This window comes from Stylophora pistillata, chromosome 4, assembly GCF_964205215.1.
Source record: "Stylophora pistillata chromosome 4, jaStyPist1.2, whole genome shotgun sequence".
Classification (NCBI taxonomy): domain Eukaryota; kingdom Metazoa; phylum Cnidaria; class Anthozoa; order Scleractinia; family Pocilloporidae; genus Stylophora; species Stylophora pistillata.
Window position 1 is genome coordinate 7,073,980 of NC_142522.1, and position 23,220 is coordinate 7,097,199.

Sequence of the window (23,220 nt, forward strand, 5' to 3'; positions counted from 1 at the left end):
ATTTTATGGCACGACTCAGGAAATGACCAAAACTACTAAAAGCTTAATTAAGTTTTCATTTTAAAAAATACCTCAGTGGAGATCATTGACAAAACATGACATTTTAATTAGTGCTTCTTAGGTTCACTTTTCTTTTTCTTTTGCATAGTTCCCTCGTTCCGAATTAATCGTACAAATTTCTAACTTTGATTTCGCACGGAATAAATAAGGGCAGCCTTGTTCGAATTTCTTCGAGATTTAAGTCGATCATTTAATGGGCGGCGGAAGAAGTCTAATAAGGAACCGCGGTGTGTGGCATCCTATGAAAAATAAAGGTGTACGTCATTTTTTTAGTCTAATGAGTGACGGTATGACACTTGAAAAATGGATAAATGGATAAATGAATATTCCAGAGAAAAATAGCTATACTACGGATAAATGATAAAAAAATTTACTTCATTATCCAACGAATGGGAATTTATCCAGTGGATAGTGTTATTCACCCTTCGAACAACCGAGGCCTGTAGCTTGTGCGTTACATTTTAAGTTTTGGGGGTGTGTCACCTGCACTCAACTCTGAGTGGGCCATTTGCGTAACGTGGTACAAAATAACAGACTGGTTAGGAGCCAAAGTGCCCCCCTAAATTTCTATATATGGTCAAACATGTAGAGATAGCCGTTTCAGCTTCTTTTAAGCAGAATTTGACATTTTTTGGCATTTACTATGTAAAACAAACAAACAAACAAAAAAACAGCCAAAAGCATTTCCTTGATTAAGAATGACACTCCAATATTTGCGAAAATACAAAGCCACCAATCTGCTTTTGCAGAGTAGTTAAAGAGATCTGATTTCATCTTAACTTTGATTTTCTTCTTGGGTCACAAGCAACACTAAGGCCATTATAAGCCAGCAGTTGGTCAGTAAAAAAGGACCCTGAATTTTCAATGTTCCTAGCATGATGAAACCAGCAACCTTCCTCGGGTTATTTCTTGTGTTACTTTTCTCTGCAAACGTTGGTGCAAACCCAACTTGGTGGCCTGTTCCTTCTGGTGGCGTTACTAGTGGTGGTTGTTGTGGTGGTGGCAGTAGTGGTGGTAGCAGTAGTGGTGGTAGCAGTAGTGGTGGTAGCAGTAGTGGTGGTGTGGGAAGCCCAGGTGAGTCCTTGCTAGCTAGATGCAGTTCATACGAGCTTAACGGTACCAAAATTTTCCTTCACTTTACATGAAATATTGGTCCGTAAGTGTTACGTTTTTCTCGAACTTTTTACTGTAATTGAAAAAATGGCACTTTTAACTAAATTTGGGACTGCGGCTCAAAATTTTAGTCAACAAAAAAAAAAGTTTTAGTATTTTGGAAGCCAGACATAACATTACTATCAAAGCATTGGCTAAGAAAAATCTTCCCCGTACATGTAAACGTGATTTAGGTAAGAAGTGGATGCACTGCAATCTAATAAAGGATAATGTCTCGTCCCTGGTTGGAAAAGTATAAAAGTTTGAAATTTTGTTAATGAAGATATTTTGACCGATTTCTAGGTCAACACCAGAGCTTTGTTTGCGATAGGATTGTAATGAATAGAACAGGACAAGAGTTTATGTCGGGATAAATTTTGGGCACACAAAATGAAGACAAGTGAGACGAACGCACAGAAAATGCCACGCGTTATACTGATCGCTGAAGTCCTACTAGTTTTCAATCAAAACTTGTGACTCTTGCGCAAAGAACATTCTATTGTTATAAAAGTCAGCTGATAGTCTTGTGATTATTGCCCAATCAATTTCGGATGCTTCATGAATGAGCCTGTCCCACTTTAGTTCGATCCTTCAATATTCCCTGTCTTTCCACATTGACTTACTATCCCAGTTACAAATTAACTCTATTCCGAAGCATAGTAACTATTTCCAAAGGTAGGAGACATAAATAGCATTTGTCTTTTGTTCGTTTTTAATCTATTACCACAACAATCAGATTATTAACTACAACTGGGTAATGATGCGATAAAGACCGCGCCCTCTCAATCGACGCAAATCAATCATTCCTTTTTTGAAGTGAATGAAAGAATAACTTTATTAACGTGTCAATCGTTCTAGTTTTTACAAGTAAAAACTAACTGGGGACACCTACTACTTAGACTAAACTAATAATTATAATAAAAATAAGAAGAAAAACTATATGCAAACAATATAAAATTGATAAAATTAAGTTTTACATAACTCACAATTTTCACAATTATTTTTCGATATAACATTTGATAGGTCAAGGACTCTGACTTGATTTTTAAATGCAGTTAGAGAGTTAGCCATTTTGATTGACTTGTGGAGCTTCGACCAAATATAAGGTCCCATGTACCTTAAGCTATGTCTTCCGTATGTAACCGTGTTGTACCTTGGTAAGGAGAAATCGTCTGCATTCCTAAGATTGTACCTACTTATGCCGCAACTAAAAAGTTCAGAAATATATGGTGGGACTAACTTAGTCTTAACTTTATACATAAATATAGCCATGTCCTGGAGTTTGCGATTACATAACGTTGGAAGTCTTGCTTTATCTAGAAGTGCTTCATAAGTGCTAGCCCTGTCACAGTAAATAGCCCTCATTGCACGCTCCTGCAGCCTTTCAAGCTTTCTCTCGTCTGACGAGCGACAATGGTGCCATACTATATGACAATATGTAACTTGGGGTAAAATAAAAGCTTTAAAAATTCTTAATTTAGCTTCAGTAGGCATTAAATTCCTAAACCTCATAAGTACTCCTACTTTCATTGCCCCCTTAGTACAGACATTATTGATATGCTTAGTAAAGTTCAAATCATCATCAATTGACACTCCCAAAAGATCAATCCCGGAACTTGATTTTATGTTAATGTCCTTTATATTTAGGTTCATTCTCTTTTTCTTGTGTCTTGGTCCTAGACTCATACCTTGAAATTTATCTTGGTTACACTTAAGTAGGTTTTGTTGATACCATTCAGAGGTACGGGTTCCCACGTCGTTCAGGATTGTTTCTACATCCTCAATCTTCTCTCCAGCAGAGTACACTTGATGGTCTCATATCAAATGTTTCACTCAGTTGACTTAAATATGTTATTACGCTGGTTCTTCTGGTAACTAAATCTAATTGCTTTAAAAGTAACCAAACAGCGGGTGGTTTTGGACCATATATAACAAAAAGAAAAAAACGCTCAAAAATTGGCCTTTAATTTATTCAATTTTTAAGTCATATTTGATGGCGTGGGCAACTTGCCTTCTTCTGTTCCGTTGAATGACTGCAGCTGTAATTACTCGTCCTTAAGCCGAACGCTAGAGATTCTTCATAAGCAAGAGAGGCGTATCAGGCCGTCTTGTGATTTGTTAGTCGAGGGAAGCACAAAAACCCAAACGTGTGTTAGCTTTCAAATTTGACAGCCTTATCAAATCTGTAACAAGTGGCTCCTTAAATTGGAACAGTGACTTAACTGCTTAATGACTTCAAAATTATTCAACAGTTAGCGATTCGGAAAAATCAAACAATAGAGCTTGAGTTCGCGGGCTTAACTTAAACCTCGGGAGTCGGAATAATAAATCAAGGGAATTTATTTTCTTGGGTATAAGTATGTTAACTAATATCATCCCTTTGTGGGCATTGATAAATACACAACACAGCCTTAGTATTTTGGTTGCGAGACATAACATTACCATCAAAACGTTCGTTACGTACGCTAAAATAAATTTTCTCCCTATATGTGATGTTAATGTAGATAAAAAATGGACATAATGTAATCAAAGAAATATTTGTCTCCATCTTTTTTCGGAAATGTATAAAAGTATAAAATTATACCAACATCGATATTTTGGTCGATTTCAAAGTCAACAGTTGAGCTTTGTTTGTAATAGGACTGTAATGAATAGAAACCATGACCAGTTTGTTTCGAGATAAATTTTGGCCACGCAAGATAAAGACAAACAAGACAAATGCGCGAAAAATGCCACGCGTCATATTGATCGCTCATGACCTAATAGTTTTCAATCAAAACTGGTAAATCTTACTCGAAGAATATTCTGTTGTTTTGAAAGTCGGCAGATAGTCTTGTGATTATTGCCCAATCAATTTCGGATGCTACATGTATGAGCCTGTCTCCCTTTAGTTTGTGACAAATTAACACTATACCAAAGGAAGGAGACATAAATAGCATTTGCCTTTTGTTCATTTTCAATCTAATACCTCTTGATATTTTCACTGTAAATTCTACAACAATGAACAGATTAACTATAACTGGGCAATAAAGCAGTAAAGACCGCACCCTCTCTATCGACGCTAATCAAACATTCTTTTTTTGAAGTCACATATCAAAGTTCATGTTGGACTAAGTTGACTTAACTATGTCAAGAGGCTGTTACGAAAAGAGAAACATGAGCAATCATTGATGACGTGCGGTTTGAAGTACTGATAGGTAGTTCGGAAAATAAGGAATGCCAGAATTCGGAACCGGAACCGGAATACTCGGAATACCCGGAATTCCCGGAATGACCGAAACATAACAAATTAAAAAATAAATAAATAAAAGTAAATGAATAAATAAATAAGAACATTGATGATTAAAAATTAATGATAAATTCAGAACTTAATTAAAGAATTTAATACGAAAATTGTCACTGAGGGTCCCGAAAAAAAAAACACTCACCGGCACTGTTCATGGAGATGCACGCATTAGAATTAAAAAAAGTCTGCGTCAGGCCAGTAGCCCATACAGCCTAAGTGACGAAACATTTCTACTTTCCCTTCCCCCTGGATGGGATGCTAGTCCATCACATGGTTACTCCCCGTTTTAAATTCGCCTCCACCCATTTACACACCTATAGGATTTCTAGCCAGGGCGCCATGACCATTAGGCCTGGACGCTTTTCCAGCCGGAACAATTGCAGAAGATTAAACAAATGCAATATTTCCAATTAGTTTAAAAATCTCCGAACTATTACAAATTAATACTCTACCTCAAATAATTATTAACCACACATTGGGAGCAAGCAGCTACCATGAAGACCAGCCGTCTACAGTTAAAATTGAGAGATCGTCGGTTACTCGACACCTTTTCGCGTCTATTATAAATACCTTGAATTTATACCTTTGAATATAAACCTTGTTTAGAAGAATCCATCAGTACAAGATATATATTTAAAGTTATATATTCAAGGTATTTATAATAGACGCGAAAAGGTGTCGAGTAACTGACGATCTCTCAATTTTAACTGAAGACGGCTGGTCTTAATGGTAGCTGCTTTGAAAGCTCCCAATGTGTGGTAATAATTATATAAGATAGAGTATTAATTTGTAATAGTTCGGAGCTTTTTACAATTGAACTATTAAAATAATTGGAAATATTGCATTTGCTTAATCTTCTGCAATGATTCCGGCTGGAAGAGCGTGGCGGCCTGATGGTCACGGTGCCCTACACATCCTAGAGGTGTGTAAATGGGTGGAAGCGGATTTAAAACGGGGAGAAACCATGTGATGGACTAGCATCCCATCCAGGGGGAAGGGAGAGTACTAATATTTCGTCGCTTAGGCTGTATGGGTTACTGGCCTGACGCCAGTAACCCAGACTTTTTTTTACTTCTAATACGTGCATCTCCATGAACAGCACCGGTAAGTGTTTTTTTTTTTTTTGGTAATTGCTTGACAAAAAGGCGTGGGTTATCAGCATAACAGTACGCTTTCCAATGCTAAATTGTAGCCATAGGCGACATAACGCTACCGCTTCTCGCTTGTTTACAGGCCAGGGGATAGATCGGTGTAGTCTCGTGTCTCTCTTCGCCAACTTCGGGCCAACTCAAAAGTGCGCGTGAATTTTTTCTCCACCAACGAAATCGCCTTGCAAGAGGCTCTCGAACCAGAACCGAAACTGATTTCGCGGCCATGCCCACGCACGTCTCGCCTGCCTCATATCTTTTAAAGTAATTTCAAGTAAAACCACCTGTTTTCGCTTCGACCGTTTAAGGTTTTGTAACATTAACAGCTTGTGAAACGTGACGTTTCTGTTTGCGACTCACGAATAAAGAAATAAAAAGCAATGGCCACGAAAGCTATTACTTTTCTTCCTGAAGCGAGCATGTTTTTAGAATTTCCCACTGCTTCGATTTCATGACGTTGATAATGCAGCGGCCGCGAGTGTTGTCAGACGCACTTGAATTATTTGAACCAGTATAAACGCTGGACGAATGTACCAAGGTTAAAGTTACTTGCCCTTAGTAACTATTTTACCTCGGTAAAAGCTCAAAATGTAAAGACAACATTTATCGCGATATTTCTTAAACGGCAGACGCGCGCCAGGCCATCAATTAATCGATTTTAAAATTGAGTCTTACTAGTCATATCAGTGATCTATGCTCTAAGGCCACTCAAAAAGTAGGGGTCCTAATGTGGCTACGCAATTTGATACCCTGTAATGCTAAACTATCATTTTACAGGTATTCAATAGCGCTTTATACTATTACTAAAAATAGATTTTGTTACGTGATAACCTATGAGACCCCCCGCACAAACTCAGACAAACATTGCGACCAGCTTAAGGAAATGTATGAGCGAGAGCTCTAAAATTAAAACAAAACGACGGAAAATTTCGTCAAAAAATGACTTGGCGTTCTGAAAGGAAGGGGCATGGTTAGTACCAAACACTGTTGTTGGGGTGAGTGTAAGACAGACTCAAGATATGCAGATAAATGGCCAAAATCACTCAAAGAGTGAAAGGAATTAGGGAAGAAAGTATTCATTCCTTTCCCAAAACCTTCGCGAGACATGGCAAAGTGCAAGCGTTGGCTGGTGGCTTGTTCGCATGAGTTTTTTACGGAGAAAAACATAACAAGAAACACTTAAGTTATATTTGTGCTCTTCACTGGCCCGGCGGAAAAGGTCCAACAGCCGAATTTCCCGATCCACTAAAGGCAAATCTAAGACCAGCGCAAGTAAGTTGAGCACATGCTCCTTAGAGGAAAGCACCGAAAGAAAGAGAAAATTCAGCGTCAAAGAAACAGAAATTATTCAATGACAACTGCCTGAACATTAACTACATAAACTACATGAACTGGCATTTAATAGAAACACAATCAGTATTGAGCGAAATATACAAAAATCCGCCGCTCGTATCTTACAAGAGGGCGATCGCTCAAAAACATGCTCGTGAGAGCCAAACTTTGAATAGGCTATTCTAAACACGCGCTGGGGAGTCGTGTAGGCCTGTCAACCCCCTTTTTACATTGTTTACATCAGAATTTTCTTGAAAAACTTTGGCAGCAAACCATTTTCCATGATCGATTGCCGGATCAAGGGTGTGATAATTCCCGCATCTCACACAGTCTGTACAAGATCTTCTCGTTTACCGCTTAATTTTAAGCCCCTACATTTTAACCACCGTTTTAGCTGGTCTACAGTGTATTCTTCCGGTTCTCTTTCAAATTTGGAGCCAGAAACGCCGTCCTCTTCGGTCAGAACTGTAAGGGAATAAGCGAACTACTCGCCATTTCCCTTGTAGCTCTCAAAGAAGTGGAGTTTGTTTGTCTGAGTCACGCGGGGGGTCTAAAATTTCATGACGTCATTAGTATAAAGCGCTATTCTGCCCCATCTAACCTACTGTCATCTAGTATGGCACTTTTGTAATGCATCGGATCGGAGAAACCTTGAGCGGATTCAGGAGCGAGCACTTAGGGCGGTGTACAAAACTAGATCAGCGTCCTATCAAGAACTGCTAAGTCGCGCCAAACTACCGACGTTGTACAATCGGCGCCTACAAGACATTGCCACTTTGATGTTTAAAGTTAAGCACAGTCTCGTACCCGAGAATATTTCTGACTTATTTAATATAAAGAACACTCAGTATAATTTACGGAACAGTGACTTCGAACTGCCAAGATTCGAAACTGGAAGATTTGGTAGGAATTCTATTAAATATATGGGACCTCTCATCTGGTCGAAGTTACCAAGACACCTTATAAGAACGATAGAAACTCTAAATTCGTTCAAGAAGAACAAAAGAAAAGTCGACCTTTCAACTCTCGTTGAAATTTAAAACTTAACTAAATAACTTTATAATCTTTTTAATTATCTACTGTAAATAACTACTATCTACATATGTAAATGTATTTGACTTTTAAATTTTTTAGTGTCCCCCATTAGCTTATAGCTGAAAACATAGACACTTAAATTAAGTCTTTCATTCATTTCATTCATTCCTATAGTGTGGCTGCGTTTTCACGAGCGATCAGTTGAAGTCGCTTAGCTAGTGACAGCCGAAAATCGCTTAAAAACATCTATTTTTCCGACCCACTTAAATGTAAGTTAGTTCGAAAGAGGAATGCTTCTATTGGATAGATAAGACATGACTTTGACCATGATACTTCGCTAACCGAGGGAAGCACAAAAACAGAACATATGTTAGTTTTCAGATTTAATAGCCTTATCAAATCTGTACCTAACTGCTTGATGACTTAGTCATGTCAAAAGGCTGATAAGAAAAGAAAAACGTGGATAATCATTGATAACGTACAGGTTGACGTAATCAAACAAATATATTTAGAGTCAATAGCTATTTAACTACGCAAGATTTTACACGAGGTTCATACTCTATTGGGTAAAAGCGGCGGATGGTTTTCGAGTTATTTTTTAAACTTGATCGGCCATCGATCGATTAACGGATTGTGTTGCCGTGTGTGGGGAGAGATTTGGGAGAGTGAAACAAACAATTTCAAACGAGGCTAACCTACGAACACCCGTGAATACATCAAAGTTTAATTTTTATATAAGCGTTAGCCAACTGACATTAGACGTTGGCGAAGTGTTCGTTGGCGAATTGACGCGTTGGCGAAACGACCGGTTACCGGTTGAAGTACTGACGTGTGTACATTTGATTGTTCTTCTCTATTGTTTCAGCTACTTTAAGCGATCATTAAGTGCCCAATCGGTGGGGTTTTTTGTTTGACAACACATGAAAAAAAGGGGAAAAAAAACACTCAAAGATTGGCCTTTCAATTCATCCAATTTTTATGTCATATTTGACCACTTAGGACAACCTGCTTTCCTCTATCTCGTTAAACGGCTAAAGAAGGAGGGCAAGAACATTGCTATTACTTCTTGATTTTAATTGGCTGCTTTCAACGGAGGATTTTTTTACTATAACTTTTCATTGACTTGTATCAGTGGGCTGAAATGCGATATTTTTCATTTTAGTCCGCAAAATGCGTACCCGCGAGCAGAGGCACTTTGATCTTCCTAGATTAGTCGGGAAGAGAAAGGAGCCTCTGCTCGCCGCCTGGACTTTCCCTGTTGAGCATGCGTTAAATTCATGTAACCGAGCCTTGCTTAGCCTCGATTCCGTTAGCAATTAACTATTCACTTTGTTTCATTCCAAGTAAAGAAAGTTCTTTCACAACAAGAGGGCAGAGTTGGTAAATTAGCGACTTGCCATGACCGGTAGGCAAACAGACAAACGTATATTTACCGCACAGGAAATTAAGCAATGCCTTTGACTGATGTTTAGTAAGAGCATCTATTCCACGAGTATTTACCTTATCGAGAGCACTTCTCACAGCTTTATCAAACACATCCTTCGGAAGAGAAACTGCCGCCATTTTGTGAAAGTCATGAGCGTAAACAATGAACTGTGGGCGCCTATTTAGTCAGAAATTTCTAACAAAACGTATGCGCACTGAGCCGAAGAAGGGAAAACTGGCTTCCAACCGGACTGACTCATCCGCTTCGGTCGAAGAGCGGCTCCACAGGGAAGTCGAGGCGGCGTACAGAGGCTCCTTTCTCTTCCCGACTAATCTAGGAAGATCAAAGGGCCTCTGCTCGCAGTGTACAAAATGCACCAAAATGCTCGACAACAATGATAATAATAACCGTTTTAACGAGACTTTGGCTGTTTGAGAAATAGCTCGCGGAAGCGCGTCCCATGCGAGAACCGTTAGCGTAACCGTTAACGAAAAAGAAAATGGAAAATAAAAAAGGATTCCTTTAACGGGTAACGTACCGCGAGAAAAGAGAAGCATCCATCAGAACATCACGCGGCTTCACAAATGTTTTACTTCATCTAATTTTTGAACAGCCCTTTGCCCGACTCCAATATCCGCAGCTAAACGATGCAACATGAACCAGTTTTGAAACACCACATCCCAAATACCAGTTACGCGTGTGCTCTTATGACATATCTGCCGTGTTTAGACTTGAACGGTTTACTGAGGTACGAGAGTTTACTTACCTAGGTAAACATTTTCCGTGTGTAAACGCTAACTGATACTTTGGTAAATGCTGCAAAAGACAAAAGAAGTTTAACCAAGGTAAAAGTTGTAATTACCCTGTGATCAGGCATGGTTAGAGAGTTGGCAACCAAGGTCAAGATGACATATATCCGCTTGTGGCGGTGTAATATGTCACATCCCGCGGTGAGCAGATCGTGCGACTGCCACGTTTTCGGCCAAGCGTTGCTATCATGGCAGATAACAGAGAAGTCAGAGAGCGATTGGACAAACTTCTATCCTTCGTTGTGTAATAATGGTCGTGGTATTTTCCCACCAGGGAGGATGCTGCATATTCACAATATCCACGTATATGCAGATAGCGGGAGTGTTGACAGATCAACTTGAGTTATTTGAGCTAGTGTAAACACTGGACGAATGTACCAAGGTCAAGTAACTTGACCTTAGTAAATTTTTACCTTGGTAAAAGCTCAAATGTAAACACAGGGATAGTAGGTCGCCGAAGTTTTACTTTGGTTTTACCGAGCGACTGACAGTTTACCTCTCCGTCCGACTAACGCTTCAGCAAACAAAGCTGATTTCATCCTCAAACAAGGCCCTCAAAGAAAACGATTTGAAGTTGTTTTGTATTTTTGTCTAATGAGCTCTTCAGGCAGCTCAACTTTACACGGGAATTCCCGCCATTTTGGCGATCGATTGGCGAGCGATTAATACCGCTTCAATTCACCGACAAAAATCATTTTGCCAGTGCATCAGGCATGAAGTTAGTAAAGACCCCTATTATTTGGAGGGGGGGGAGAGCCTCTTGAAAAAGGTTGCCAAAGTAACATCTGTCGCCCAAAAAAGAATAAAACAAAAAAACATCAACAACTAAATCAAAACAGCAACACCCCGAAAACACTGCACTTACCTGTTGATATATTAGCTCCCTTACACATTTACTTTGTAATTTAGTTATGTATCTATTTATGCATTTTTCCTTTTTAAAGTCATTAATGGCAGTTGGACTGATTGGGGTCGATGGAGTCAGTGCAGCCAACTCTGTAATACTGGCACACAACACCGCACACGAAGTTGTACAGATCCACCTCCCAGTGGTGGTGGTAGTGATTGTTCTGGGCAACCTAAAGAAACCAAACTCTGCAACACATACAAATGCTCGGGTGAGTACAAATAACTAATTTGGTTCTTACTTTACAGTTGTTACAGTGTAATCCGTAGGAGAGCGAAAAAAGAAAGCTCAGTAGGTCGGGGGTATTCTTTTATTATCATTATCATTATTATTGTTATTTTTAAATTGACAATGCTATGGCAAATATAGGTTAGACATTTTTAAAATTTGTTTTTATAGTCTTTTAGAGTAGGAGTGTCATTTCCCTTTTCATATATTTTTTTAAATGTAATTTACTTTTATAAGGATAATTTCGATGCACGTTTTCGAAATTTTTGTATGTAGGTCGTTTTTGTTATCAAAGTTAGTTTGGGTCTGATACGAGTCTGATCCTAGAGAACCGAATTGAACAGATGTGTTCCGTGTCAATTAATTTGGAAATGTACGAGAGGAAAAACCATTACCCACGCGAAGTTATTGTAAAGTTTTAAGTTTTGAAGAAAGTTATTTTTAATCATTATTATTATTACTATTACTATTATTATTACTTTTATTGTTACTATCTGGGCAAAATCCTATCAGGATTAGGGCAGAAACTTCGTTTGCATGATTAAGATCGGCCCTAATCTGCCTGAGAGGATCTAGAACAATTTGAAGGCCCAAATTGGATTTTACTAATTAAAAGATCAGAGGCTGCCATTTGTTAGGATCTTATCAATAGGATTACTGCTATTATCACTATCAAATATTTTAATATTCCTCACTTTTGGTACTATTGTCAATTTCTTTCTTTTTTTTTTTTTTTTTTTCTCTCCTTCCTTAAAGTTCAACAAGTAAACGAAGCGTGCACCAGTTAGTTTTTTTTAGATCTTTTGTTAGTCGACATTTTTATGTATTTTTCGATTTTTAAGGATTTTATCTTAATTTGTTTGTAAATATATTTGATGATTAGAGCGAATAAAATATGTATTGTTAAAAAAATAATTATTACTATTATTATTACTATTATTATTACTATAATCATTTATTTCTTTTACTTTTTTACTATTTATTTATCTATTTTAATTTCCAAGACCGTTTAAATCAAGACATATGGTTCTTTTTAACGATTACTTCTATTATAGAAGGCCGACTTAGACCCTCTCTTTACTTGCGGAATATTTAACTCGATGCAAAGAAACTACTATAACCTTATTTGTTTATTTGCCATTTTCCCTTTTTCCCCTAATTTACTAACAACTTATCGAGAGTTTAATATACCGCGAGGTGACCTCTAGAAACCACCAGACGTATAGCTGAGGCCACCTCGTACGTAACAATAATTATGCTCACATGGATAGTGCTATTATCCTTGGCCAGAGAGCTATTCCCCTTCAGGGTTACCAATAATATATGCGCATTTGCGACAACTTTATCAGATATTGGACTATAAATTCGAAATTTCTATCGTGTGATAGCTGATGTGAATGAAGCCCGAATCAACTATGATGGATATAATCGAGATTGAATAATCTACTTGTTTAAATACAAATGTACTAGTGGTCAAGTGATTATAATCTGTTGTGTAGCGTAGCCAATCAGATTGCACCATTTGCCATGGAAAGCTAGTAAATTTACACTGAACCCATAAGATGTCAATCTATGCGCAGACAAACCTTTCTCTAATACGAACAAAACTCTTTGTTTCATTACCATTAATATAGCATTACTAATGATGTTTATGTATGCCCCATTCCCTCTTATTCTCGCAAAATGATAGTTTCGATGACAGATGCAGCCATTAAAGACTTTTCAGTAAAAGATCCTTTAAGGGTCAGTAGTCGCATTTTTCCAAAAATAATTGCTTAATTACTTGTTCAAAGCATTCTGATCTTACAACTAGGACTGTAGATGGTAAGAGCGCCACAAATGTTTACCTGGTGAAAATTTAAATTGTTTTAATGTACACAAAATAAATTGAGGAATTAAGTTTCTAATTTAAAAGTAAGCAAAAAGGTATAGGGTCCGAGACAGATTTGAAAGAAGGATTATAGAGTTTAGTCATCATAACTGCTATCTTCGTCACATTTTATGAGATAACCCTTCTTCCATCGCCATTTCCTTCCACACTCTTAGAGGTCTGCGTGAACCTGAAACCATGTCATCACATTTGCACCGACTTGAACAATGGGGGCTACATCTGCAGCTGCAATCCTTGTTATACCCCATCAGGAGGAACATGTAATTTGGAGCAGTGTAAAATAAACAACAAATGTTATCCTTTCAAATACATCAATCCAGGCAATCCCTGTCAGGTGAGAATAATAACCATCTCACTACTCAATGAATGAATGTTTTATAGGTAACATGGCTGATTTTTTTCAATTCAGGACACTATTGAAAAGTTAACGCCACTCGTCTCTTTCCATCAATTTACCATCTGTTGAACGTTGAAAAAAAATTGATTTAATAGCCCATGTAGCAAAATCCCAATTTTGTTCGTATCCCGGACATGATAAGTTATGATTGCATCTTGCCCGTGTGTTCAAATAACGTTATGAAAATTATGCTCTGGGTCTGTAATAAACCTGCTGAGAAATATTCAATTAACACATTGCATTACTGATTTCAAATGACTTTCCTGTAGAAATGTGATAGTTCCAGAAAGACATCATGGACAAACGATAATGCCTTGTCATGCGATGATGGCAATGCATGCACCAAAAATGATCGCTGCTCTGCTGGAAAATGCATTGGTACACCATTCAACTGCTTGTCGCCTTGTGAAGAGTGTTACAATGATGTCTGCCGAACGAAATCAGGATACTGCGTAATCTTTGAAAGAGGGACGAAAACATGTGTTAGCGATGGAAATTCAAGGTCGGGGCGTCCATGTCAGGTAATGTTGAATAAACAATAGCCTCCATCTGGCCCGAAAATATACATGTATATTTGTCCGCGGACATCTGCTCCGAGAACAGTTTTCCGAGAGCAAACCTTTTTCTTCTTGTTCCGTACACAAAATTCCAGCAAATTCTAGTTTGACCTAGACTCATCCACGATGTAAGAAGTTCTACTTTCTAGGGTTGCTGGTGCTAAGACCTAACTTCCTATATCTATTGATTAAAAGTATTAAATTTGATGTGATCGTAGAGAACTTAAAGTGTTGTATTTCAGAAATGTGACACCAGTAAAAGCGTAAGCACTTGGTCCGATAATGATGGGGCAGCTTGCGATGATGGTAACATATGTACTCGACGTGACAAGTGTAGCAATGGCCAATGTAAGGGTACACCTCTCACCTGTAACTCCATATGTCAGAACTGTAATGGGAACAGTTGTGGTCTGAAAACTGGGTATGGATTTTCCAACGGCAAATGCAAATGTAAAATCAACGGTGAGTCCTTTTTTTTTTACCATAAGAACGTAAAGAAGTTCAAAAGACGAAAAGGAAACAGCTTGGCTTTGTGTTCAGAGCACCAGTCTTTCAAGAAATGGAGTCTTCTCTTCTCCCGTTTAAAAACTGATCGTGCTCAGAATTTTCTTTTTTACCAGGCTTTTTAAGGTCATGAAAACGGTGTCCAGGCGCAATGCGGATAGTGTGGAAAGTCGCAAACGCTAAATCCAAAAGTTTTCTTAGTCATAGAATACAAAGTATAAACGTTCGAGACAATCCTTTACTTTTTATTCTTTCAGTACATCCAACATACTCCTACGTGCATAATGGTGAATCGTTGCTTCATTTCTAGTTTTTATATATATTTTTTTTCATCCACAATCTTCTTTAGATTACTTGCTTTGCTTAGCCAAGCAACATCAATTTCCATACGAAGTCAATGCAATGAAATGTTATATCCACACAACTAAGATGTTTTCCACTGCAACCATAATTTATTCATACCTATCCAATCTATGCCTGAGATATTGATAATGTTTAAGGCGATTACGGCTGTGACGACGGCGTTGTTGACGGTATAAAACATGATCGGAATAGATCGGAATAGCTCTGAAACGCTAAGTAAGTCCTTTATGAATAATAACAAAGATTTTGATAGTAATAAATCTTATTTTAAATTTCAGGCCGCGACTATGACCATCACATCCTTAATCCATCAAACCCGTGCGAGTGGTGTGATCTGTTAGATGTGACAGCCCGTGCTAGCAGCACATGGTCTAATCGCAACGGCGCTTATTGTGACGACAAAGACAAGTGTACCAAAAGGGACGTGTGTAACGCAGGAAGGTAACTATTTTAAAAAATAATCGTTTCGAGGGACCACGGTGAAGGTGCAAGACACCACACCCATCCATCGTCGCTATTCTAACCACTTAAGGGAAGTCTGTTGACAAACTTGCTATTTACTCCCAAGTCGAGATTCAGGGCGGGAACGAAATTAGACCTCTGCTCTCCTTTGCCTACTTGTAAAAAAAAAAATAGATAGATAGACTGAACAAGGTGCACCGTAGAGCAGCTTGTTATGCAATTTGTGGAAATATAGTATGAGAACTATTTCGCAAACGATGGGTATCCTCTGCCAAGCATTGCATAAAAAAATTATACCCATCGAGACTGAATTTTCCCCATGCTCATGCATTGTGCTGAGAGAGGAAGCAACAACTGTTTTGTACCTTATTGAAAACTCCACGAGATATTCTTCGATAAAAAATGCTTACAAAATTATTTTAAAACTCTTCACACCAGTAAAGGTTGAGCAGACTTTTGGTATTCTGTTTAAGTCTCTTAGTTGCCATTGCCTCCTTAATACACGTGTTGCAGGAATTTGTGGGTGTTGATCTTGCCTTGTTCACCAGCCGCGTTTTATTTCTAGTTCCCATCATGGCATGGTTCTCATTTCACAGAAATCACTTATTGCTAAGACTCTGATGTGTCAAATCATCTGTCTCTATCTTTCATCAAGATAGTTCCGTATGGATTTACCTTTTCTCTTCATTTCGTTAGTTGCAAAGGACAGAGTTACAGCTGCCAATCGTCTTACCCATCCTCAAGCTGCATTAGAACATCTGAATGTGTTGGAGATGGTAGTTGTAGAGATATCATGAGGACAAAAGGGACAGTATGTCGATCTGCTAATGACATGTGTGATCAAACAGAAAAGTGAGTACTTCAGTCTCATCACTTCATCAAACATGTGGACAACGAATTCTCCCTTGGCCTCCAAGCAGTTTGAGACTGCCGATTGCATGAAAACAAAAAAGTTTGTGTACGTGCAATATAGAAGGCACACGTAACATTCGTGTCACACAAGATTAGTTATCTTCAACACTTTCTGGAGACAACGGTGAATTAGAGTAATTTCTTGAACAATAATCGAAATATACGCTCTGCTCCAATGACGGTTGAAAGTTAAAACATCTAGATAGTACACTGCAGCAGCGTTTGGTCTGATAAAGTGAGTTTAAGTTTCGATCTGCTCGTAGAGAAGAAACGAAATAAAAAGAAATAGCCTATTTAAACGCACAATCCTCTATGCACTAATTTAAGCACCTACAACATTAATATCTTATTACACTTATAAATCTTTACCTCCATAGGTGTGACGGCAGGCTTGGGATTTGTGCTGCCTTTGTAGTTGATTCAGTTACCGTTACGACTGGCACTGTGAAAATCGTTGACCAGAATTTCCACAACACAATTTTCTACCAGCATGTCACCGATAAACTTTTCATTAGAATCTCTGGTTTCAATGTATCGTGTGGAAAAATGAATCTGAGATGGTTTCTTCTGCCAGGAGCGTCCAGTTGCTCCGGTTCTTCACTCGCAAACGGTATCATACAAAGCACCAACAACTTGCAAACTTTATCAGGGTTGACCTTGCAAGATGGTAAAAGCTACAAAATTTCCATTGCTGCATCTGACTTGAGGGACAAAATACAACATCGTGAATGCAGTTCGGCTGTAATCGTCGACACTTCAAAACCCACACATGGATGGGTTCACGATGGGGAAGCGGATGACTTGGATTATCAATCTTCTAAGCTTTTCCAAGTTAACTGGGGAGGATTTCAAACCAGAAATGGTATTGACAACTACGATTGGAAGGTTCTTCTTACCTCATATGGGAGTTCTCAGAACACAGAGTTAACCACTTTCTTTAGCGCGAACCTGAGTACTCATATGGACATCAGAATTAGCAATATAACAGATGGCTCAAAAGTCCAATTTGTCGTCCGTGCCTACACGAAAGCAGGACTTTATGGAGAAGTTAAGAGCAATGGAATAATTTTTGACAACACACCACCTGTAGCAGGAAAAGTCTTCGCAGGAACTGATAATAATGTCAAATACGCCACCTGGAGAAAGAAGTTTTACACAAATTGGAATCCATTCAATGATCCTCACACGACTATGTGGCGATACACATGCGCAATTAAAAAGCAAGGTAACCAGCTTAGCACTGCTTATAGGGACAACGCTCTCAATCGAAGTGCCACATTTAGTGAATTAGCCCTAATCTCCGGAGAAAAATACTGTGCAGTCGTGAGAGGCTACAACAACGCTGGTCTTTACACTGAAGCCACTTCTGATTGGGTGTTGATAGACTACGACGCTCCCCTGGCCGGCAACGTTAACGATGGAAGCTTCGATGATATAGACTACCAGTCAAACGACACCATGCTGACAGCAAACTGGAATGGTTTCACAGATGGAAACAGAGGAAGTGGAATTAAAGAGTATAAGTACAAGATTACACAAGAGAATGGAAACACCATTTTAAACTGGACATCAGCAGGGAATGCAACAAACTTCATCCTGTCTGGTCAGTCCTTGAAAGGTAATTTGAAATACTTTGTTACAATAAGTGCGATTGATGCTGTGGGCCTAAGCATCAATGCAACCAGTGATGGAGTCCTTGTTGACACCAGCCATCCACTGAAAGGACAGGTTAATGATGGTAGTAATCCAGGCTTAGACATGAGGTTTGCCTCATGGAATGACACATTCAGCGCGAACTGGGAACCTTTTACGGATGCACAATCTCCATTGTTCAAGTACTCGTGGGCCGTACAGCTACTGAACGGTACTTACGTCTCCTCTTTTAGCTCCACCGAACTTTTCCGCTCGGCAACAGTAGGTAAGCTAGATTTAGTTTCTGGAGAACATTACTGTGCGGTTGTTAGAGGCTACAACCAAGCTGGTTTATTTACAGAAGCCATGTCAGACTGCGTGCTCATAGATCACGATCCTCCACGAGCGAGTACTGTCAATGACGGGCATGGTGGTGACTTAGATTACCAGTCAGACGATACCACCATAGCAGCAAACTGGAATGGTTTCACCGATGGAATCAGAGGAAGTGGAATTGTTAAGTATGAGTACAAAGTATCAAATGGGGATGGAAACATCGTGGTTCCTTGGACAAATGTTGGAAATGCGAAAAACATAACTACCAACTGCTTGTCCCTAAGTAGTAACACCACGTACTTCGTCACCATTAAAGCCACAGATGCCGTTGGTCTAAGCTCTAGAGCGACCAGTGATGGGGTTCTAGTTGACACAAGTCCTCCGCAAGCAGGAAAAATCTACGACGGAGATCACCTCGGTTCAGATACAAAATATGAATCATGGACAGACACGTTCAGTGCCAACTGGGAACCTTTCACTGATGTACAGTCTTCTATACTAAAATATGCCTGGGCGGTGAAAGAGATGAACACTGGTTATATAACTTCCTTCTTAGAAATCGGACTAAGCTGCATTGCGAATACAACAGGACTGAAACTATTTTCAGGACAGACATACTGCGCAGTTGTAAGAGGATATAATAAGGCTGGTCTCTATACCGAAACTACATCAAATTGCGTATTAATTGACCGTAATGTTCCTCAAGCTGGCACAGTCAACGATGGATCCCTAAGTGATGTAGACTACCAATCGAATACCACCTTGATAGCAGCCAACTGGTATGGCTTCTCCGACGGTAAAAATGGAAGTGGTATTGTAGGCTACAAATACAAGGTTGTGACCGAGAACGGAAGCGTGTTTCTGGACTGGACATCTGTAGGGAACGCTACAAGTTTTTCCAAAGGGGGCTTGCTCCTGAGAAATAACACTAGGTACTTTGTAATTGTTAATGCAACTGATGGTGTTGGCTTGAGTACGACTGCAGCTAGTGATGGTGTTCTAATTGACACCAGCCACCCAATCATAGCTAAGATTTATGATGGAAGTCAAACCGGATCTGATGCTAAATATGCAACGTGGATCAATACCTTCAGTGCAAATTGGGAACCCTTCCTAGATATACACTCATTCATCTTGAAATACACTTGGGCAGTATATCATCTCAACGTCGGCTTCATAACACAATTTACCTTTACTGGTTTCAATCGATCTGGAACTGCAAAGAACCTTAAGCTTGTTTCTGGAGAAAAGTACTGCGCTGTTGTAAGAGGCTACAACAAAGCCATATTGTACTCTGAACGGTCCTCAGACTGTGTACTAATTGATCGTGACGCACCTCAAGCAGGGACTGTCAACGACGGAAGCTCTGGAGATGTGTCTTACCAAGTTGATTCTACCATGATTGCAGCAAATTGGCATGGTTTCACGGATGGCACAAAAGGTAGTGGAATTGTAGAATATAGGTACAACATAACAGACAGCTGTGGAAGGGCTATTGTTCCCTGGACATCTGCTGAGACCGCAAAAAGTATAATCCACACTGGTTTATCTCTGACGATGGCCGAAAAGTACTTCGTAAGTGTCATGGCAATTGACGCTGTAGGTCTCACGGCTGTTGCCACAAGTAATGGTGTTATCGTTGCTGTAGGTAAGGAGAGCAATTTAAGCCTTAGTAACATTTGAATAGTGCACGGGGCGTGGAAAAAAGAGTCATGAGTAAAAATCTATGCTACCCAAGAAAGTGTATTTCATAATTCTCAAACATCGTAACGCGACGGGAAAGGTCAAAACGAGAGCGCGCGCGGAACCCTCAGGGTGCTATTAAGGGAACAAGTTACCTTCCTAAACACCAAAACACAACGGCATTTTGTACGTTTTTACGTCCTATTAACAACGAAAAACGGCTTCCTTAGCTAATTACGTTTAACATTCACTCGAATAGTTTAATAATTTCATCTCTGCGTGGCTTTGGAAAGAATAGATAGCGCCCTGAAAAGATTAAGGCAATTCGCAATTTTCGAATTGGAAGACAACTGTTTATTTTCAGACTAAGCATTGTGACAGTCTAACTTCATCACAATGTTTGGCAATGGTTACGTTAATGACATTGAACATATATAATGTGAATGTCATACGTGACTGAATACATCCAATTTTATTTTATTCCGACTGGAATGTTATAAAACTGGGGAGGAAATCACGCTGGAAGACGTAGAAGCCAAAAAGTTATAAACAATCTTATAACGTGTTGGTATGTCAATAGATTTGAAATTTTACAGATAAGATTTCAAATTTTGTTATCAATCCCTCTACTTCTAGCATCTTATAAAGTTGAAATCGGAAAACATTTGTAGGATTCTAGCTAGGGTGGGACTGCTACATGGTGAAAAGAACCTTTTCACTTTCATGTTATCCCACCATCACTGACCCTGCAAAGATGTACTCATTTTAAGAGATAAGGCAGTTTACATTAAATGTAACTTTCATACAATTTACTGATTATGTTCTTTTCTCTCTTTAGAAGGTCTCAAGTTACCACTTTCCAAACTGTTTACAAGTTACAAATGGTAGCTGACCTAGTAAAATTAACTTGCCAAGTCTGACAAGAAACAGGTTTAGAAATCTTCATAGCTAGCTTCATTTCAATTAAGTCACCATTAGATCACAGAAAGGAAAGAAAACAACCCAAATTTGAATTTGATTTAAGGTAGATCTTGGCGAGTCTATCTTCATAAATAATTACTTCAGTTCATGTTTTCAGGAGCCAGTTCCTGCCAGCTTTGTTATTCCAAATCCTGCCTTGTGAACAAAAGCAAAACATGAGTAATTGCACCTTAATAAGTTGGCGTTCTTCGGGAGTTTTCATCCACAGGACTCTGATGCAATGATAACGTCTGACAGGCAATATGTTATAGACACCTGGGATACCAAGAACACGTCAAGAATGAACAGCACCAGAGCTTCCAACTGATATTTTGGCTCGAAATTTCTCTGTCCTCTGAAAGTCGCCATGCAGAAAATCGGGTCGGAAGAGGAGTACTCTCGAGTGAAAATAATAGTTGCGGACTGTCACATGTTACAGAAATTATGTAGGTAAGGTAGAGAAAGATACATTGTATAATTTCAAATATATTTGCCGAATACTTTGCGTGCTCTTACGATCCTTATCCAGTCGAGCGTAAAGCGACTTCAACTCTTAATATGGTTTAACTGGGCACTCTTGATCTCCGCGGTATAAACAAACGCTTCTTATTTAGCCAATTTATTCTTGTTTTTTTTTTTCTCGTTACCATGTTTTCACTAATAGTGTTGCTCTATTTTTATGCATAGAGAACGAACACAACCCAGAATTCCCCCATTTGCTCTGAAGAAGGACCAACGCTCAAAACGTCAGCGTTAAATACTCTGCGGTGGCCAATTTACATGATCAACTCAGTTTATTGCACCATTTATCTTGTTATACCCCTCACCGAAGCAACACCACAGTCTCTTTAGAAACTTACCCTACCCCCTTTACTTTCACGTATGAAAAGTGATTGTTGGATTAACATTTAAGTCCTACCACAAACGTTCACTTAAGCTTTTTGCGAAGTCTCTTCGTGATAAAGTGTATGTAATGGTAAATCTTAGATAACAAATTTTCCATTAATAGCATTAACAATTTTGTTTTAGAGCAATACTTCAAAACGTGGCTCAAATGATGTTGTGATCGAGCTCCACCCTGAAAAGATCTTGCTCAAAAACTTTAAGGTGTGCATATGTAATAAACTAATATTTCACTTATAATTTACCAACCGTGTGGATGCAATGTCAATAAAGATATAAATAATATAATAATGATAATGATAATGATAATAATAATAATAATAATAATAATAATAACAGTAATAATAAAATAATTATAACTTTCTCTTACCATCTAATGAATGTACAGTAAGAATCTCCTAACCAGCAGAAAAAAAAAAAGACTCAGTGGAGTTATCTTGTGTGGCACTTATGGCAATTTGATATAAACGTTTTTTTTCTCAGAGGAAAAAGAAAGAAAAAACATGATAAACTTGAACAAAAGAGGAAACGTGTTAAGTAGTTTGCTCTTTACAAACAACGAATAACAAAAATGTTTTCTTCATCACAGGACCATAAAAGATGTTGTTTTACCGTCTATCTCCAATGAACCCTACAAGAGGAATTCTACGACTCCCTGCAACCAAATGAGTAGATCTGTGTACCTATAAGAAAGCGGACCTGAAAACGTCCATTCTGGCAGTAATATCGAATAACCTTTCAAGATCGAAATCTGTGATAAGCGAAGGCAGCGATCTCTAACTTCATTATAACATTATGCAATATATTTCCGTTCACAAACAATACATCACCTATACTCAATATACGCTATAAGTTTTAGTCAGAGGGGAGAGAATATTTTATAGTAAAGATTTAGAAAGTTATATAATTTTTAAATTACACGCATTTCCCTGATAATCCAAGGCAGTTTGTAAATTTTCAATGGAAATTGACTGTCAACTTTATTTCACTTGTTTTATGCGGTCATTATGTGACCGTAGAAATCGCACAATTAAGATAAAGATTCAATCGTAACGATAGAGATGAACGACATTAAAAAATAGTAGTTGATGAGGAACTTTTTGGCGCCATCGATAGTCTTTTGCTCAGTAAAAACATTCTACCTTTCGATTTTCAGAGGAAATTCTTTCGGTGTCCAATAATTCTCCGAAGTGTGTGGCTTTGCAACTTGCACAACACAACAGAGAGCTGATCACCT

General features: G+C 38.6%; 1 protein-coding gene across 1 annotated transcript; it reads left to right on the forward strand.

Moving 5' to 3' along the window:
* Positions 1 to 935: 935 nt before the first annotated feature.
* LOC111319013 (uncharacterized) lies at positions 936 to 23,132 on the forward strand. Its single transcript, XM_088756846.1, has 11 exons — positions 936 to 1,134; positions 11,154 to 11,366; positions 13,430 to 13,608; positions 13,941 to 14,192; positions 14,471 to 14,690; positions 15,374 to 15,536; positions 16,254 to 16,409; positions 16,847 to 20,085; positions 20,959 to 21,530; positions 22,110 to 22,187; positions 22,573 to 23,132. Exons 1-9 carry the CDS (start codon positions 936 to 938, stop codon positions 21,006 to 21,008), a joined length of 4,671 nt encoding a protein of 1,556 aa, XP_088612972.1. The 3' UTR covers positions 21,009 to 21,530; positions 22,110 to 22,187; positions 22,573 to 23,132.
* Positions 23,133 to 23,220: the final 88 nt, after the last annotated feature.

Coding starts and splice junctions, on each gene's coding strand:
- LOC111319013 (XM_088756846.1), top strand. CDS start 936: ATGATGAAACCAGCAACCTTCCTCGGGTTATTTCTTGTGTTACTTTTC. Junction 11,367..13,429: donor CAACACATACAAATGCTCGG/GTGAGTACAAAT, acceptor CCACACTCTTAG/AGGTCTGCGTGAACCTGAAA. Junction 13,609..13,940: donor ATCCAGGCAATCCCTGTCAG/GTGAGAATAATA, acceptor ACTTTCCTGTAG/AAATGTGATAGTTCCAGAAA.